The 20278-nt window shown below is 30.1% G+C and overlaps 1 protein-coding gene across 3 annotated transcripts in view; it reads left to right on the forward strand.

Annotated features, from left to right (window-relative positions):
- Moe (moesin) overlaps nt 1–20278 on the forward strand; it is a 35916-nt gene that overhangs the window by 11129 nt on the left and 4509 nt on the right. For 2 of the 3 annotated variants that reach the window (XM_072002499.1, XM_072002500.1), the window contains 2 exons: nt 19117–19239; nt 20000–20272. In XM_072002499.1, the coding sequence (XP_071858600.1) occupies nt 19117–19239; nt 20000–20272 (396 nt within the window). Of the gene's footprint in view, nt 1–12395; nt 12416–19116; nt 19240–19999; nt 20273–20278 lie in introns of those variants that run through there. The other variant, XM_072002498.1, reaches the window with a different exon arrangement.

The raw sequence follows: 20278 nt of genomic DNA on the forward strand, positions 1-20278 counted from the left end.
TGATTTATAAATCCGTTAATTATACATATCTTAATAATTAAGTCCTCACAATCTGTCAGAAATAACAGCTTAATGAGAGAATTAGCACTGTTAATGAAACAGAGCACATCACGCTACAATCTTCTGTTGATATAAAATCTCATCTTTCAGTAAGTATCATATGGATTTTCTCGGTACATGCAGGATTATATGTATCTATTTATTATTAAACGAAACAATGCGTCATTCGCGATTATTCATGTTGTTTGAGATCTTATGGAAATAATAATTCTTGGACTACGGACACACGATACGAGAGTACTTTCGTTTTTTAGCGTCTCCTTGACACGAAACAATTCTGATAGCGACATTCGTAATTGAAGACCTTGGTGCAAAAATCGGGCAAGTGCAGATTTTTAATGTTGTGAAAAATTTGAATGAAACTCAATTAAGTACAACTTGTTGAAGCTATTGCACTAATATTTTGGACCTAGCGAAGCATTAGTATGACAAATGATATAAGAAATGATACTTCTTATATTTTTGAAAAATGTACCTATCTTCCTCAACAATTGGGCTTCGGCTAGGTTTTTGGACCAAAATGCTGAGATTTTGAAGTGAAATATTTTGTTTCTTCACATCTTTATTTTTGCTTGACTTTCTCTCATGTTCTACAATCAGTTTCCTAGATAAACCACTGACATCCGGCTGGTCATCTTTTGTTGGCACATATTTGCTTTTCGATAGCTGATGTGACTCTCGTTCGTCCGAAGACTTTTTGAATCGACGAGAAAAAAGACACGCGATTAACAGAATATGTTTACTAAACGTTTGAAACACGTTGGCTGACAGATTAACGCTACATTAATGCCACCATTAACGCTATATATTAGAACAAAAGCCGGACAAGCCCTGGATATAGCTGATTCTTCTTCCCAAAAGTCACATTGAGTAAGTCCAAAAATTGTTATGAACGCATTGGACTTGTCCGATTCTTGTGCCGATCGATTAGTAGTGTATAAAAATATATAAAACTTCAAGGAGTCAAATTTTTGTAAAAGGTGGACTTTGATTTTTGCATCTTCAATTGCTCTTTTACATCTTCTATATACTGCAGTTGCAGTAATCTACATATTTACTGAGAAAATTTGTCTTTCTTCGCCTTCATCTTGTTCACTAATTTCTAAATACAAATACTTTAAAAATATGTTTCAACGCTTTTATGATTTCTGGGAAATGTACATATACTTGTACTAAATATGTACATGCATATCTCGTCATTTCTACTTCTATATATAGTGTGTCCGGTTTATCTCGGGCCGCTCAAATGTCTCGAAAAACATGAATGATACGAATAAGTTTCAGACAAAGTTGCACGATATCCACGGAGATGTACGATGTATCTTGTGTGTTGTGACCTTACGATGATCTTGAAATCTGCTACGAACGTTATAATTTTTAAATAGAGACCTCCATTTTGTATTACATATTTTTGTAGCTGACAGTCAAATGTTTTCAAGAAAATACAAACTTGTGTATTTCCTAAGTATTACCTAAAAGTGTCTGTTCGTACTGACTACTTCGGAAACGTTAGAAAATTGCGGGCTTGTCTATCTAAAATGCCATACAAATATGCAGTAGAGTTGGGCACTATTCGAAACAATTCGAATAAATATTTATCCAAAATAATTATTGGAATAAATTCGTATCAGTGGAATAATTATTTGTTACTCGTAACAATTATTTTCTATATTTATTCGAATAATGATTGCACAATTGTTCGCATAATACGAATAATTGTTCTATTTAATTGTGTACAAGTATATACAGGTACCGGTACAATTCTCACTATTAATTTATCAAATAATAATTTACAAGGAACGATACACTTTCTAATCTGGCATTTAAAAAAAGTTAGTTACAAAGACCTATAAAATATTACAACAATGTAGCCTGAAAATATTTATCACGTTCAGTACTATATCTAACCTTGATGTACCATATAAATATTATATTAAAATATAGTATAATACAATAATAATAATATATAATTAATATAGCGAAAATAATATAATTATAATAATATATATAAAATATTAATATTAATATATATATAATATATAATTCTATCTGAATAAATTATTCGATCAAATTTTTATTCAGGCAAATTCCTGCACGAATAATTTTTTATTTAGTTAAGTACTTGTTCGATTGGATATTTATTCATCAGTGGCGAATAACATTTGATTCTTTATTTTTATTCGTTTTCTGTTATTCGAGTAAAATTTTGATCAACACTGGCACGTAGTAACATCACGAATAACGTCTTTATACGTCCCCGTAGTGTACATCGGGCAACGCTAATGCCGACAACAGGCCGAATTTTAAAGTTAGTCTATTAAGAAGTTTAAAGTATAGTCAAATCATAGTTACAAGTATGAGTTAGTTATAAGGATGGTGACAGGAGTAAGAGTTGGTAGTGTTTGGAAAACGTCAGACTGTTAGCTACAAGAATATACAATAAACAATGCAGTTATCTATTTAAAAACCTTCTGTTTTCCATAAAAGATTTCAAGGTCAAATACGAAAGAGCATAATAGGTCCACCAGAATGTCGTACATTTTTTCGCATCATTCATTTTTTTTTTAAATATTTGAGTGATTCGAGATAAACCGGATACACAGTGTGTATATCTTCAGATTTACTTCGAACAACTGACCAACATAATCAAGATAGTGATTGACAGTGTCAATGAAATTTTCAAACGTGTAAGTATAACACATAGGTAATACTACTCATAAAAGTCAATGTCTACAAGCGTTCGAATACCGGCGCAAGTCGGTGTATTTATTTATTTACGCTCGAGTCACCCACGGTTCGATCGGCATCTACGATGTAATCATCTTCGCGTAAATATATCGTGCAGAAGGCAAGATCGTTATCGGGCGAAGCGCAAGTCCATCAGGAGAGTTTGAGTTATCTGTGCATTTCGACACGTTATATCGATGACGTTGCCCTTAAGAGTTCCGTAAAGCAAAGAGCTGTACTACAAAACGAAGAGATATCGGCGACTGTTCTTTAGCAAAGTAGCTTAGCCAGCTTATCAGCTAGTGTTTTATAGGCATGATAAAAGCGAAAAAAGGAGAAGGATAGAGCGCACACAGGTTGTGCGTGCATTGTGCTCGAACGAAGTGCGCTGCTGGTTTTGTTAAAACGGCCCAACCGCGAGTATGTTACGTCAATTGCATGAAAATAACGCTGGATGGATGAGTCATTACGTCGACACCATTTAAGGAAACAAGAAAACCGTCCACCCGTTCACTTTATCCCAGAGACTAGTAATCTTTATCATTTCTTGGCCTTGCCAAGCGTGCTACTGCTCTCGGTTATTTATTGGACAAACAAGAGCTTGTCCACCAACGCACAATCGTTTCGTAAATGCTGTAATTTTCCTCAACTTTGTTAACACTTTTGTATCTATGCACCAAATATCTCGTCTATCTTTTTGTACATACATGTACAGTACTATGCAGAAATATCAGGTCACCTAGCAAATAAATACATCGTATCTTAGAGCTACAAAACCACCTAAAAATTTCCAATTCTTATATTCAACAAGTTCCACGTTATACACATAATTGATTCATTAAAAATTTCTGTGGCGTGTTAAATATATACGATTAAAATACGTTTTAAACTATTCGTTTTTAAACATAAATATCTTAATAGCTTTTTTTTATAAAAGTGAAAGTAACTTGTAAAGACATTTAAAAAAATATCATAATATAAACATGAGCACTCGAGAAATTTTGAACCAATTATACATACCATATCACAATGTTCGTTCTTCTGAAGAATTAGTTTCGTCTTGAAATCATTTTTTCTGTCGGTAAAAATAGTTGAGATATTGATAAATTCAAATTTTTCCTGAAATATCGCAATTGATAATACACATACATAGGTACATGTTTATTTTCTCTGTTTTAATGCTACATCCCAAATTTTAAAAATTAGCAAAATTGCTTTAGTAGATTCAGTCGTTTAAATGGTCTGAGATTTTCCGAGATTCTAACGAAGATTCAGTTACGGTAAATGATCTTCCGATAAATTACCAGTTAGACGTTAGATCTCGAAAAAAATTTAATAAAAGACAAATTTTATTCTTGCTTAGTATGCGTTAAGCCTAAAGGTTAGTTGATTCGCGTGATGTCTATGAATTTTTGTTACCATTCATTCAGACTTGTCCATCGTACGGGCAACATACTATGCTTTCTCTTTGATTCTCGTTAACCCTTTGATATAGGAACTATGCGCACGAGACAAGAATACGATGAATCATGAGCGTCGCACGCGGCTTTCTTATTTGAATTACTTTGCACGTATTATTTCATGGGATGAGTGATGTTAATGCCTTATTTTACCAACAGGCATCATTAGCTATATTCTTAAAATAAAACTGTACTTTAAATCCTTTCTATGATGCTAATACGTAAACACGTTTTTTTTTTGTCTCAATGATAAAATGATTCATTTATATGAGGATCGTTTTCAGTACATTGTATTCTTAATTATTTTCATTCTATTTCTCTTTTTTTAAATTGTAGATTTAAGCTGTGTATTAAAAACAGAAACGAACGAGAAATATTGTGAATTTGGTCGTATAACACAATATATTTTTTAATTTTTGAAGAAAAAAGCAAAAGAGTATCGCAATTTTTCAGGGAAATTGTGTTAAATTCATACATACGTTTTAATAAACAGGTTGTAAATAATTTTTCTATATATATATATATGCCACAACATATAATCATAGAATATATGTATTTCCATAATAGCATTAAACTATTTTACAGATAATAGTTCATAATAGTATTTATAATTATTTCTAGAGAATGATTAATTGCATCATATTTTGAAAAATTATATAACGGATCTAAAAATAAATTATGTGACCTATTTGTATTATATCAGGCTCCCTTTTAGCAGTTTAACTAAAACATGATGTGGGACGTTGATAAAGAAAGAAATAATTTAAATTCTTATATTAATAAAAATTGAGAAACTGATTAATCAAATAATATAAGAATTTACATAAAGTTAGATGAACACAGCAAATAATAACGAATGTACAGTTTTAAAATAAATTTTAAAACCGGGCATTTGACCAGACCTGGTAAGGTTAGTATTAAGGTCAACTATTCATGAGAGGATTTTATCTAATTAGAGAAATCTACTTGGAATAATATTTATATTTTTTGAAATAAATTAAAGCAATTAGCAAATAAGCCTAAATAAATAAATGTATATGTCAATGTTTTTCAAAAGATTAATATTTAAGCAAAAATTATTTAAGTTACAAGCACAAGATCATCTGCGCATTATACATACATATATAAAATGTTCTATATCTTTTTTTAAGCTTTTATATTCACGTATGAAAAATAAAGTAGAGAATATAACAAATTATTGTCATAAGAAAAATACATATTTAGGTATATTTGTTTTGAAAACAAAATTTCAGTTTCTTTCGCCCGCAAAAGACCAAGTTTCATTTTCGTAAGAATTCGATGAAAATATTTAAATAGTTCTAAAATATGCCTTTAAACATCATTTAGCGTGGTTACGATATTACGTTGTGCGATTATGTATCGGAGGTATTTTAAATAAATTACCACAGTATATATATAATATATAGAAATGTATTTATAAGTAGAACATTTTTTGTAATAGATAACAAATAAAAGATTAAAGTCAATAATATATGAACACAGATGACATATTCCATCGTAACACTTGATATTTTCACTTACTCAGTGTTTCGAATTTACGGAATAAAATTTACAAGACTTTGTTCTAACAGAACACGACATAATCAAAAACAAAATATTAGGCCATCAATCAAACATTTATCGTGGATTTATGATGGGTATATATCATTTGGGTCAAACGACTGCAATTTAGGTGGAAATGTGTCATTCTTGGAGTCGTAACTTCGGAACTTATCTGTCATGAGTTGAATACTCGGATGAATTTTTAATCGATTGCTATTAATACTCGTTTCATGAGAAACGTTGTACATGGAACTGCTACAGTAATTATTTGATTGCAAATTTTCGCACAACTGTAGAAAATTTGTAAATGCAAAAGTGTATGAAATATCCAAAACATAGTACTCTCTAGAATATTTAATAGATGAAGTAATAGTCAAAGTTTCATTTCTCAACTACATCCGCGAAAATATGAATTTACACGTCTGCAGTGATTACGTAACAATTGCTTCCATGCTTTACAATTGCAACTTGTGAAAGAAAAATCCTTTAAATCTGACTTCTTAGATTCGTATCTTGAATAATGTTTATCCACAAATTCCGTGAAATTTTTTACAATTATGCCTTAAATAATACTTACCAAATTAATAATTCTGAATATGTGTTTTGATCATATCGTTGCATTTGCAGATTGTAACCAGTATCATAACAATATGTATGATATTAATTAATATTAAAATTAATATGTATCATATTAATGTGTTGTAATATTTCACTTCATACTTTATTTGTAAATATTTAAACGAAATGACGCAATGACATATGCTTTGAACACTTCCTGCTCATTTTTAATGATAAATCTTCGACTAGGTGTTATGATTGAAACTTTTAAGATGCTTGAAAAGTTCGAAGAGCTGGAAAATTTCTGACGAAAAATTCCGTGGAAATTAACTTTATCCTTTATCCGGTGCTCCGCAACAGGCCACGAATCAAAAAGGCTACACAGGTGCGCGCGTTCTCTTACTTGTGAACTGTCGATCATTACGTAACACGTTGCAGGTTCCATTAGATTGGCAAACATTGTTCCATCCGCAACTGTGCAGTCAACCTCATTCGCGTTTCTTCGATACATCTCTTTTTTATATTCTTTTCTGCTACTAATACTATAGGACCGGTCTGCACTGGAAGGGCATTTTTGATAATCCAGAATTTCCACATATAGACTGTTCTGTATTATCACGCTATTATTACATACGTATATTCTTGTACAGACTGCGATTAATCTAACTTTTTTCCCATTTAATCTATCAGAAATATTTTTTTGCCTACTTTTAGAGGCATGCATAAATAATACATATATCCTAGAATATGTGACATGAGGTTTGAACTAGGTTCTTTCAAAAACGTACATAAAATGTATTTATTATAATTATTACAATCTTCTACGAAAATGTTGCTTCTTTATCACTGTCATTCATTTTACCTAGTGAAAATATCCTTTTTTTTTGTGTTCCTGTTATTGACTCATCTCGTATAAATAGTAACAAAGAGCAGAGTATGAATCAACGGGAAAAATGTTGCGTGTTTCGCAATTCCATTACACTGGGAATATCTACGTAGACATTTATGCAAGCTGCTCATTTATTTAATTTTATAAGAAACGGTTTTGAATACTTGTTGACCTCTAACGTTATCTAAACAAAGAAAATCAGTGTAGGAGAGACTAAAAAGGTATAGAATTAGAAGGATAAGACTTGCTGGTCATAGCTTTATTTATGTACGGTAATGTCGGGACGCGATGTAACGGAAATTGCAAAAAAAAAAAAAAAAAAAGAAATAAAACAGACGAAAAATGAAAAGTCAAAGTATTGAATTAGTCGTATCACAGAAAGAATTTGTAGACATGATATTTATAGTTATATCATTGTTCTTAATATTTTCTGTGTTTCGTCTTATGCCTTTAAGAAAAATTTATTACACATTTAATAATAGATACACCTCATCTGTAACGTGAGATTATGCACATGTCTTGTGTTTCAATCTTCTCCTCTGCTCTAAAGTATCGTATCAGCATTCCTTAATGTCGTGACTTACATCAAAACAGCAGTCTTTTTCATCGTTACAGACATTCGTTCGTTGAATATTGTTTTCATTGTTTGCACTCATTTGGCAGGAACGTTGATTATTGAAAATTTATTAAAGCCACTAAATCGGTTGATATATATAAAAATTTGATTCTAAATAAAAATCCGACCTATGATATATAGTAATACATTTCTTTGTTCGATACGCATATTCTGCTTTTTGCTTATTTTCAATTTGCGTCAGTGGTTATGTCTCGCCACGGCCAGTCAACTTGATGAAGAATTGCGGAAGAAAATTAGATATATGAAAAGCGTAAATATAATTATAAATAATAAGTAGGTATATAATGAAACATCTATGTGAAATATATACGTAAAGAATTTATTATTTTGATGGAAATTAAACTAAACTGAAGCCTAACGCGTTACTAAATTTGTGCAGTGACTTAAACATTTTTAAGTATAGCTTTAAGACGATGTATATATACAGGGTGGTCTCAAAATCAGTCCTCACGATCTTTCAGGCTCTTCTTCTAACAATCGGGCAAAAAAATGTTTCGAACAAAAGTTAATCAGCTTTCGATCGACTACGAATTGCAATGTTAAGGACTTAAAAAAGATTTTGCTCCCATGAGAAGTTCAGGTCGCCTCTATTTTTTTAATGGAATAATAGATCTTTTTATATACTATTATTCTTCAATTCCCTGCAAGAAGATATTAAGATACTTGGGTTGAAAAATGATTAGTTCACAAGATATTTTAGCTTTAACGTTGTAAAACTTATCGTATAAAAGTCAAGGAAAGATAAAGTAGTACTTGTTTTTCTGCTCTTTTATACGACAAGTTTTACGACATTAAAGCTAACATATTTTTAAAACTAATTATTTTTCAACTCAAGTACCTCAATGCTTTCCTGTAAAGAATTAAAAAATGCATCGAACAGAGTATAAAGAAATGCATTGTTCCATTTAAAAATATAAAGGTGACCTGATTTTTCATCGAAGTGAAATTTTTTTAAATTCATAATATTGCCATTTGTAGTAGATCGAAAGCTGATAAACTTTTGTTCGAAACATTTTTTCCCGACTACCGCAAGTGTCTGAAGAATTGTGTAGATTTTTAGACCACCTTGTATATCAGCTTAGTAGCTCTGTGCTACATAACAGCAGTCTAAAATCTAAACTGTTTTTCTTCACTTTCAGGTTATTGACGAATTAATTTCGTCAAAATTTTGTTTGCAAAACATTTGTAATTGAGGTATTATTTTTCCTAGAAATCTGATCATTTGATGGCAAGATCAAAGAATCTCAGCATGATTCCTTAACCTTAACGTAAGCCTCTTTTAGTTTAACTTATATTTAATTTATATTTTCATGAGATATATAACATAGCACTATGTATTGGTTAAAATTCCATGTACGGATCTGCAAAAATAATGGAAAATGCATGAAAAAACTTTTCCATTACAAGAGATTCCGTCTTGAAGAACAGTTACACGTTTACCTAATAGGTGATGAATGTTTACTTAATAGGTGTTAATTGATATCGAGTAATGGAGAACACACGATGAAACTGGAGATTTAGGATAAGTCTTATTACTTTAGAAATTGTTAAAATAGTAGGCTGTATATTTTAGTATAAGATATCATAGCCTAAATTCCTAAAGATGAGTGGTTAAAATGAGCAAATTTGCGAGATATGCCCGTAATGTACAGTGCCGTGGATAATTATAAACTCAATTCCATTTTTAGATTTTTCATGTTAAAACGAAAATTGAAGATACAGCAAATAAATAATTTCTCCTCTCGAAGTCTGGGAAAAATGAAATTTTCTCTTAAAACTGTGTTTTTAGCTGTGAAGACATATAAACTTAATGTTAATTTTGTTACGTCTTCGTTCGATATTTAGTGGATTTTTTTTTTATTTTTTATTATTTCTATTAATCTGTTAGGTACACTATCCTGTAACTTATTTAAAGTAACGCCTTGAATATCAGCCCACGCGGATTCTATTCTTTTTTTAAGTTCCACATTATTTTCTAGAGGTAGCTTGTCCTGATCGTAAACTTTTCTCGCTGGAATTCTCCATAGGTTCTCGATCAGGTTCAGATCAGGACTCAATACTGGCCATAGTAATAATTTTAGTCCGAAATCTTGAAACCAAATTTTTATAGCGGCGACTGTATAAATAGGTGCATTGTCTCGTTGAAAAATTGTTTTCTCGTTTTCTATTTTAGTTACGAAAGGCAATAATTTGCTATGTACCGTCTCCTAATATATCCTATAGCGTTCAATTTTCCCTTTACAAAGACAATTTCACTTAACATATTTAAGCATGATTAGTGGTTTCCTGGAAATATTGAAGAGATAATGCAGAAGATATGTTTGAGCCTGTAATTACTCACGATGCTGTACGTATGTACATATATATCACGGGTATGTGCATTAGGTGATTAATAAATATATGTAGCAGGCAGCTTTGGTGTTTTATCCTCCACAAGGAGGATTCCAAGCGCACGGACAATCTTTGAAATTAATGTGTTCTTCTATGATCTTCTATTTACTCGTCTAACCAATGTTTCATTTACTTATGCGACGAGGTTGATATGTGTTACACATTAATTTTAAAGACAAGCATGTGATCGATAATTCAAGCAGCTTGTTCGTATACTTAAACTTTATCGTATTTTCATTCTTTGAACGCATGCCAACCGCAATACTAACAACTGGAAGAGTGGACTACTTCCGTTCTTGTCTAGGGTAAGTTACCATGAGTTTAATCAGCGTGATAAATCATGTTGCACATTATGTTTTCGAATTATACTCGTACGAGGGCACTGTTAATTATAAGTTCAAGATCACTCGTTTTACATTTATACTTATACGATGCACGAACAATCATAAATGTTACTTAATCGTGATCGTGGTGATAAGTCCTCAAGCGATTCGCGTTTAACTATGTAGTGAAATAATAAAATTGTTTCACAGTGTTATACTTGAGTTATGAAATTTTTTATTAATATTGGGAAATCTTTAAACACGGAATTCAACGGAATTAAAATATAGGTGTGATCTTTACTATGAGATAAATAATAAACCATCACTGATATGTACGAATATGAAAGTTAGTTTTTCATGTAAAGAATTGAATGCTTTAGATTTGCAAGGAGTTTTTTTTATTTTTCAAGTAATTGCGGTGTAATAAATCTTGTTTGAATTTGAAGAATAAAATTCCAAATTATGTTTTATTTTGTCCGAAATGAGCAAAAGGAGTTTCTTTATTTTTCGGCATTTATATCGTTTATCGGTTAAATTTCTCGATTAGAGACATAACAAGCTACGCCAAAATTAGAACTATACCTAGAATAAATTCCAGCTGTTAACAAGTGTAATCATTAGTGGAATGTCGGTTTCCTGTTTTTAATCGGCACCCTTACGCTTTACGACGTTTGTTGTTTCTAATTTGTTCGTACACTTATACTCGATAGGACGACTGCAGAGGAACAACATCATTCACGTATTGTCATTTACCGTATATTATAATGACATGGAGTAATTAGTTGTTTACACGTACTTTTGTTATAATTTCACGGTACTACAGCATAACGTTTTCAAATCATGACTAGTGTGATTTATCGATGTCCTTGCAGCACGTTTCTAACCTCTATCGTACAACAGCGTATTTCGCTTCAGATCGGAGCGGCATGTTTTGGAAAGCAGACGCGTATATCGAAACAATTTATAACGACACTGTTATACAGTTACTTTTCGTAGTTAGCGTACAGCTTGCTTCAAATTGAAGATTGAGCGATTATGAATTTACATTTAAGCGATAATGAATTTACATTGAAACGATTATAAATTCACATTGAGATAATTGTGGATTTACATTTAAACGATTCGAAGAATAATAATATAATGCTGGAACACTAAATAGAGGAGAAACATACTTACAATTGTAATACCAAGTGGCTGTTCAAAGTATCTGAACACTTATTGTTAGGTATAGAAACACACACAAAAGTTTCTACGGATGTTGCAATACTTGTGTGAGCCACTCTATAGTTCTAGGATTAAATTAGTATCTTGATTAATGATGACGGTTTCCCTGACGCCTCGTGCAAACATCTTTTCACAAAGTTTGATACGTTAATTATATATAAAGAACATTTAGTAATTTTTTAGTTGTTCTAACGGCAATACATACCTACTTTGTCGATAATGAATCGATTTAGGACGAAGGTAAAATTGTAACTTCTGAAAATTTTCTGTTCTTTGTGTTCCTACAAATGAAACTGTAAGAACTGAAATTAAAGGTCATTCGAATCGTTGAATTGAAATTAACGAGATATGTAATTTTACGTGAGCAAAAAATATTATTAAGCAACTATAAGAAATATCTTATTATATATAACGGTAAGTTAAATCGATGTCTTATTATTCCATTCTAATTATCAAACAATCTCGAACTGTCCTTTATCGATTTCATTTTCGACGTTAGCGAAATCGCAAGACAAGAGCAGTATTTGACAATATTGGCAAATAATTGCAGGTGGTTCCGTGTGGCCTTCGAAAATTCTGGCACGTAAGACCGCAATTAAAGTTTTCTAAACCCGTAGACGCGAACCGAAAGATAATTGTCCCAGCGCCTAGATTAAAATCCTCGAACTAAATGATAACCTGCTGTTTCACCAAACTTCCGCATTACGCAATAACATAAAAACATTAACATCTTAGCATTTTGGAATGGAGAAAAGATTTTCGAGTGTAACACGTTTTCGGGAGATTGCTCGATATTGATAAACAATCCCTGCTTGTTTAATCCATTTATTTTATTTCCCGAAGCAAACTTTGCCTTGCCAAATTACACTCGCATTATTTTAACCGAGTAAGATTTAATTGCTCCTATTTTTCGCGTATAAAAGACTGTGTTTGTATATGATGTACGTTATAGAGTTTATATATGTATGACGAGCAAAGTAAAAAGTACATTTTTCCTTGTTAAGAGATACATATCGATATCGATATGTACGTGAGACTTGTTCAACGGTAAACTAATAAAATTAATCGTGGATTGAAACAAATTGATCAATTACAAACACATATATTTAGTTCATAAATTCATATGAATTTATAGAAACAGTTGATAATAATTGATCGAGGATCGATATCTCGGCGCTTAAAGAAACGCCTTATGTGTATATACTAATGCAGGTTAAACACTGCAATTTGCTGCTTTTCCTATCACGCATTCACTTCGAGAGTTTGTTATTGTCATCGAACGGAAAATAAATGACCATGGCCTACCAATTGACAATTGCTGTGGCAAATTACTCGACGAACGTTCATTTTCTTAAGAATTAACACGTGCTTCTTACTTCTCATTCGAACAAACTATCTTGAGTGATTATAATTATCGCCCAGTTTTATTATTTATTCTATTTGTGTTATTTAATTCCAACAGGGATAATTAATATAATTAGTAAGTCTTATTAGATAATTAAGAGTCTTTGTTAATCTTTAAATGCATTTTTTGTCTTTCTCAAAATCAATTTATTTTCATTATAGCAATTCAGAATGATTTGCACATTTATTATAGTTATCTTGTATGTATAGATATAGGACACGATAATGTTTAATCTTGTCGCTCTACGTTGTATTCATTGTACGTTAAAAAGTTCAAATAGTTTTAGTAATCGTCTGTTATTCTGAATGTGACAACAAATGAAAAATATTATTACATTACACATTACAAGGATATTACCATAGATTTTTCATAATCGCTAGAACTAAACTATCAGTGTAGTTGAATTCTTTTCTTCTTAAATGAAAAATGGTTGTTTCTTTTACGATCTATGATAGTTATTATGTTACTTTTATATTTTTGTAATCTTATATTTCCATCTCTTAAAAGTTACAAACATTATAAGCATATGCAGAGTAATGTTCCGATTATTTTGCCAATAAATTCATTGAATACAGCGAGAATGTAGGTAATAATATTGATTTATAAAAAAGAAATATTTAGCTACATATTTTCCATAGAATAAACTATTGTGCAATTCATATCATATTAATCGTTGCAAAAATCAATTGTTGAAAAAATTACAGTGCTATGTAAATTTCAGTCTTTCAATAGTACAATCAGCACGTGTAAGATGATACATATGTATACATGTATATAAATTTTGAGTAAATTTTTTAAATATGTCTTTTCTAATATCGTCATTTAATATTTATCGTATTAATTAGAATTTTCTTCTAACTTATGTAAATATATGACTATGATAATATTGGTGTTTAATAAATGAATTTTTAACGATAATCATTATCTATAAAGTTTTAAATTGCCATTACGAAGAAGTCGAGCGTATTGGGAAACACTTTTTAAATTAAATTTCTGCTAGTTTTTATTTCCTTAATTCATCAAGGATACCAATACTCCGTTAATGTAATATTTCATTTGCAATTTTTGTTCAGTCAATTTGCATTATTAAATTCACTTTGTAAAATTGTAGTTATGAAAGGGAATTCTATGAATTTGTTTGATGCTTTTTCACTGCATTCTTTTTCTCTATCTAGACATCTACAATTTTATCAAATTGGTTGAAATTTAACTATTTACAGTACCATGATGAACTATATTTCTTAAATCGTGGACATTTTCCTTTTTCATTTAGTTTGTTAAATTTGTTTGTTTGTTTAATTAGTAGAGTTTTTCATTTACTGCAGATTTTAGAGTATCTAATATTTTCATACATTTCTGATGTTCCAATAATTTAATATGTATGTTTTATATACGAGTATTGTATTACTATATCTTTATATTTTTTAATAACGTTACATAACATTTACATTACGTATTTCCTTACTTTGTTCTTAATAAATTAACAATACACACGCGACTGTCACAGAGAAAGGAATATATTTTAAATACATATATGTATTATGAAATCAATATTAAATATTTTAATAAATAGCTTTTAGATATAACACTGCCATAACTCTATGATCATATGTTTTATATTCAAGAGCAACGGTAAACCTGTGCAGAAGTAAATGATGTGTCACAATATTATAAGGAAATGCATTTAATGATTAACTACGGTAGACGTAATTATTAGGTTGGTGGAAAATAAATAGTTAATCGGTATCCGTATCTATAATCATTGTTCCATTTATACTTTCATAAAAAGATATTCATAATAACATTGCAATTTACGTGTTTTTCCTATTAATTTATAAATTAATCGCAGTATGAAGAATTTTTTGGATTATCGAATTATATAAAAATCTTAATTATTGTAACATAGTTGTAACAACACTACTTTCATAACAAAATTTTTCCAAGATGTTTTGAAAAATTCCCAAAGTGTTTAAAAATGTAACAACACGTAGAAACGAATAAAAACTTGCAAATTACTTTTATATTTCAATTTGATTGAATTTTCCATAGTCATACCTCGTAAAGAAAGGCTTAATTCGTTTCTTTTTTACCAACCTAATGAAATCAGGAATGAAAAGAAATTTTCTATTCAGTTATTAGTCGATAAAGTAAATAACTACTGATAAAAATAGAAGTATAAAAGTTAGTATAATTTCGTTAAACACTTATAGCATTATAGTAATGTACTATACAATAATAAGAAATCGTTAATTAATATATATAACGAAATTTCCTCTATATTAACTATAATATTCGTGTTTCCTATTTTTATATTTTACCGTTATTTTCAATTTCACTACTTACTTCTTATCAGCACAATAGGGGTCATCACTGATTTAAAGAATTAACAACATGTTATCATCGATAATTCCCCTCAAATTTTGCTGCACGCTTATACCTGCAATTTCCACGCACTTCTCAATGTCCATCATGTTGTTTCTTTTTCTTCCTCCTGTTGTTTGCCAGTTCCTTGTTCCTATCCGTGAAATTATGCAACCGCGCAGCAATATTAGTAATAATAATAAAAAAAGTCGCGTTACACCGACATTGAACTGCGACGTCAGCCGCGGTCAAGGCGATCGTGTCTACAGATTCGATTGACACTTCCGTATATGAACTGTCTAATATAAGCCCCAAGCGGATGCGGTTCCGCATTCCCAACGCTCGAGCGTGTGTTACGAGCAGTTACGAGAGTCGAGCATGACTGGAGACCGTGTCTGTTTACTCGTTTTACTGCCAACTCCTATAATTATTCTCCATTTACATACTAATGTGAGTTTCGAAATTGAAAAATTTTAATGCTTCGATCAGATCAAAACTAACGATCGACTAGTAAAGTGCATTCTATTCTATTCGAACGAAACTATGTATAGAATATAATATGTGTAATAATAAATATAATACGTGTAGTAGGTATTATTTCAAGTAATATAATAATTCTTAAAGATTTCAATAATTTCCTAATTATTTGTCAGATTTACTCAAATTTTCATAGATACGCAATATTTATGAATTTTTATTCTCTTTCTTTAAATCTTTAAAATTTTTTACATCCAAAAATACAGTTTCAATTTGTTTGGTTTTTAAAATTCAAAGAAGCAATTTGTTACATTTTGCGTTAAAAGTAGGCATACAAGTGGGTGATTCCATTGTTTGACAGATCTTTTAACAGAAAAGTACAATAATAAATATATCTTTTATATCAAATGTATTCGAAAAAAAGTAAAATATAGAAATATGTCTGTATAAAAATGAAAAAGAAAAGATATACTAGCAATGTATCTATAAATATCTAAAGGATTTATAGATATCACAGATATAATTGTATATTATCGCATCTATAACGGATCTTAAAGCTTGCGACAATGTTTTACCTTTATAAAATGTTTGTATAGTCGTCGTAAAATTTGTTTGTAAAAATTACGGACGTCAAATAACAATATTGAATGAGAATCGATTATAAGTTTGATTCGACTGAATCGTTTTAATATTCTAACATCATTGTATCCGTTTGTTGGATTTTTTAATTTTAATTAAAACGTGCAATCGTTTTTATAAGTTGTAGATACAATGAATTTAATGTTGATATTAAAATGTACATTTTTATTAAAAATTAATATAACATCATATTGGTATAGATTTACCTGTTCCATTACTTCCTTTAATTGTAGCTAACTGTTTCCGCTTTACCAGTTAAATAACGAGTGTCTTTGTGCTTATTGATTATTGACAGATAAATCCCACTTCAAAGTGAATTTGTCAAGTATTACAATAATTGTTTTAATCGAACTCGACTCTCATCGTCAATACAAAGATATGGATAATATTTAACGATTTTAAACGACATTCATTAGCAACGCGTTTAACAGGATTGTCTCATTTTCAATTTGTGCTCAAGCTTTTTCATTTTAAATACAATTATTCATTTCCTTTTCTTTTCTTCTTTCGCATTTTTAAATTCTTTATAAAGGCAATTTAGTTGATATTTAAGTACATAATTATAATAAGCCTGCAATATTTTGTATTATGAGCTACAAATATTCAAATATATTATTTAACAGCATCAGTTACTTATTTTTATAATTAAAAGTAGTTGTATTTTGTTTGTTTTCTTTTTAAATCATTCTTTCAATTTAAAGTAAAAGCGTTTGTTTTATTTTATTCAGACATGCTATTGTGTTTCATAAACGTTTCATCTACATATAATCGAATGGTACTCATTGTAAGAAATGCGCATATGTAGCATAAATTGTAACAGAGACACTTTGATTAAATGACATTTGTTATCTTGAAAGTCTGTGAGGAATCTCGTCAAAGTTAAGGTATTTATTCTGACGCATCTTTTCTAAATTTGTTACTTATACTTTCATTTGTTTTTAGTAACGCAAATATTCAATAAGAATGTACTTTTAAAATAATTGCGATGTTCGCACGTTAAATCACATTAATCAAAATAATGGGTCCCAGTTAAAATATAAATAAAAATAGTACTTATACAGAGCCTTACTTACTTAGAACCAGAAAATGTAACGGATAACGAATTCTATGATCAGACAAATTCTATAATTGGTTAAGAACGAATAACTGAAATTTACGTGAACAATGTTGTACATTTTCTAGTTTTTGTTAATATTTAATGTCAGTTGGCAGTTCGAGAAGCATATGTGTTACTCATTGCCTTTCATTGTACAATTCTTATTTTTCTTTTACATGTTGAGATAAGATATTCGCATACCTATGTGACTATAGATAATCGTGTCAATCAAAGCGTCAACGTTATGACCATTCTCCATTAATGAAATATCTCCAACAATCTCTATCGCGTTTGTATCTTTGAACGAGTAATAGAAAAGAAATTTCACACATACCACATATTTTCTTCATACAAGGTCGTTAAATTAGCAAAAGAATACACACATGTATTTCGGATAAGAGTTACCTATTCCGGACCATAATAAATAAATATATCGATCTCAAAAGTGAGACTTGGTAAACTATATATCTTAATGTCCGTATCATTTTGTCACAAGTCACACTGCTTACCTGTAATACGATAAAAAGATAGTATCAACCACTTGCTGTGCTATTACGTTAGCGTTTTCGTCATCTATTATAATTATGTTATAAGTAGACTGTGGATATTTATGTAAACACATATCTTCATGAATATAATAAAAGGGAAGGATCTGGGTAAACATCTATTCCATTCCATAAGTAACGTCGTTTCTTATATTTCATTTTAAATTACTAATATAAAAGAAAATTGTAACTATTAACGAATTTAAATATGTACTTGTCGATTAGAAGGAATTCTATTTCATCGGGTCAATGCAAAATAAATAAATTTAACTTTGAAACAGCTACTAAATATTGTGTGTCGATATCATAAAATTTTCCCAAAGAGCAATTAAAAAATGTCAGACGTAGTTCGAGAAAACAGTAGATATATGTACATTATTTATTAATGAATGTAATAATATTTGTACATCTTTAAAAATGTTTATTACATATAAACACGATATTACTTATAGAATGACCTTATATTATTTTATAGATTTTTACATGTTATGTATTGTATTTTATACACATTTTTGTATCTTTAAGTCTCCCATAAAAGCATAAAAATCCGTATTCTAATCATAGGATTTTTATCATCCTTTATGTCGCATGCAACGTCACTATATTCCATCATGTATACCGATGAGAAACACACTGCATTGCACGTTTTCAAACGATGGGGTGATTTCAGTTTGTTATTTATTTATCGAATTTTCTACATTTATGTTTCTTGTGGAAATTTCTTCTTATATTTGTTCCTAATTGATTCACGAACGTTTTAGGTGATGAACCAGGAAGTTAAGAAAGAGACTCCCCTGCAATTCAAATTTCGCGCCAAGTTTTATCCCGAAGACGTTGCCGAGGAATTGATTCAAGATATCACGTTGCGTCTCTTTTATCTTCAGGTATGGCTGAACGTAGTATTCATCAAAAGGAATAAAAAAATGCTTAATTAATATAGAACTTAAACCGAATTTTATACAATAATTTAAATATACAAAATGTGCTTTGCATGCATGCGCGTACTTATGTACGCATGTATACATAGGAGTGTGTGTGTATGTACTAATTTTAAGTTTTAGTTATAGAGAGCAAACTGTTCGGTATTATAAGTAGAATTGTATTGCAATGTAACAAGGTTGAGTACATAAGTGCATATTATCATTCAGATAATCTACGAAATAGATCAAAGCGAACGCAATCGTATCATATAATGCATTATACATGGGCATATTCAGCATAGTTCTATGTAAATCTGATTAGTTACCTTACTTTTTTGTTGACTAAAATTTATCACTATCATTATCATGAATTCTCACTACTTACGCTTATTACCATTATATATGTTTTCAATTAGACTAAAGATTGCAATGAAAATGAGATTTCTAATTGTACTAAACATCGATTTAATCCAAAGATACAATTTTTCAAACAAGAAAAATATTGAAAATTCCATCTACCATAAACAATGATGATATATAAATAGATCTTAATCGACAAAATAATTAGAAAATTGGTGGTCAGAGTTTAGAAAAACCATACTGAATATTATATGATCATAATATGAATATGATATATTTGCATTATTTATACATGACAACTAACATTGAAATTAAAAAGTTGAACCTAATATATATAATATTATATTATGTGGACTACATTTAGGTGAAGAACGCTATTCTGACGGATGAAATCTACTGTCCTCCAGAAACATCTGTATTGTTAGCGTCTTACGCAGTCCAAGCGAAACACGGAGATTTTCAAAAAGGTACACATACTGCTGGCTTTTTAATAAATGACCGCTTATTACCGCAACGAGTCGTGGATCAACATAAAATGAGCAAGGAGGAATGGGAGAGTTCCATCACTAATTGGTGGCAAGAACATCGTGGCATGTTACGCGAAGATGCTATGATGGAATACCTAAAAATCGCGCAGGTAATG

The sequence above is a fragment of the Bombus fervidus genome, chromosome 4 (genome assembly GCF_041682495.2).
Source record: "Bombus fervidus isolate BK054 chromosome 4, iyBomFerv1, whole genome shotgun sequence".
NCBI classification, from domain to species: domain Eukaryota; kingdom Metazoa; phylum Arthropoda; class Insecta; order Hymenoptera; family Apidae; genus Bombus; species Bombus fervidus.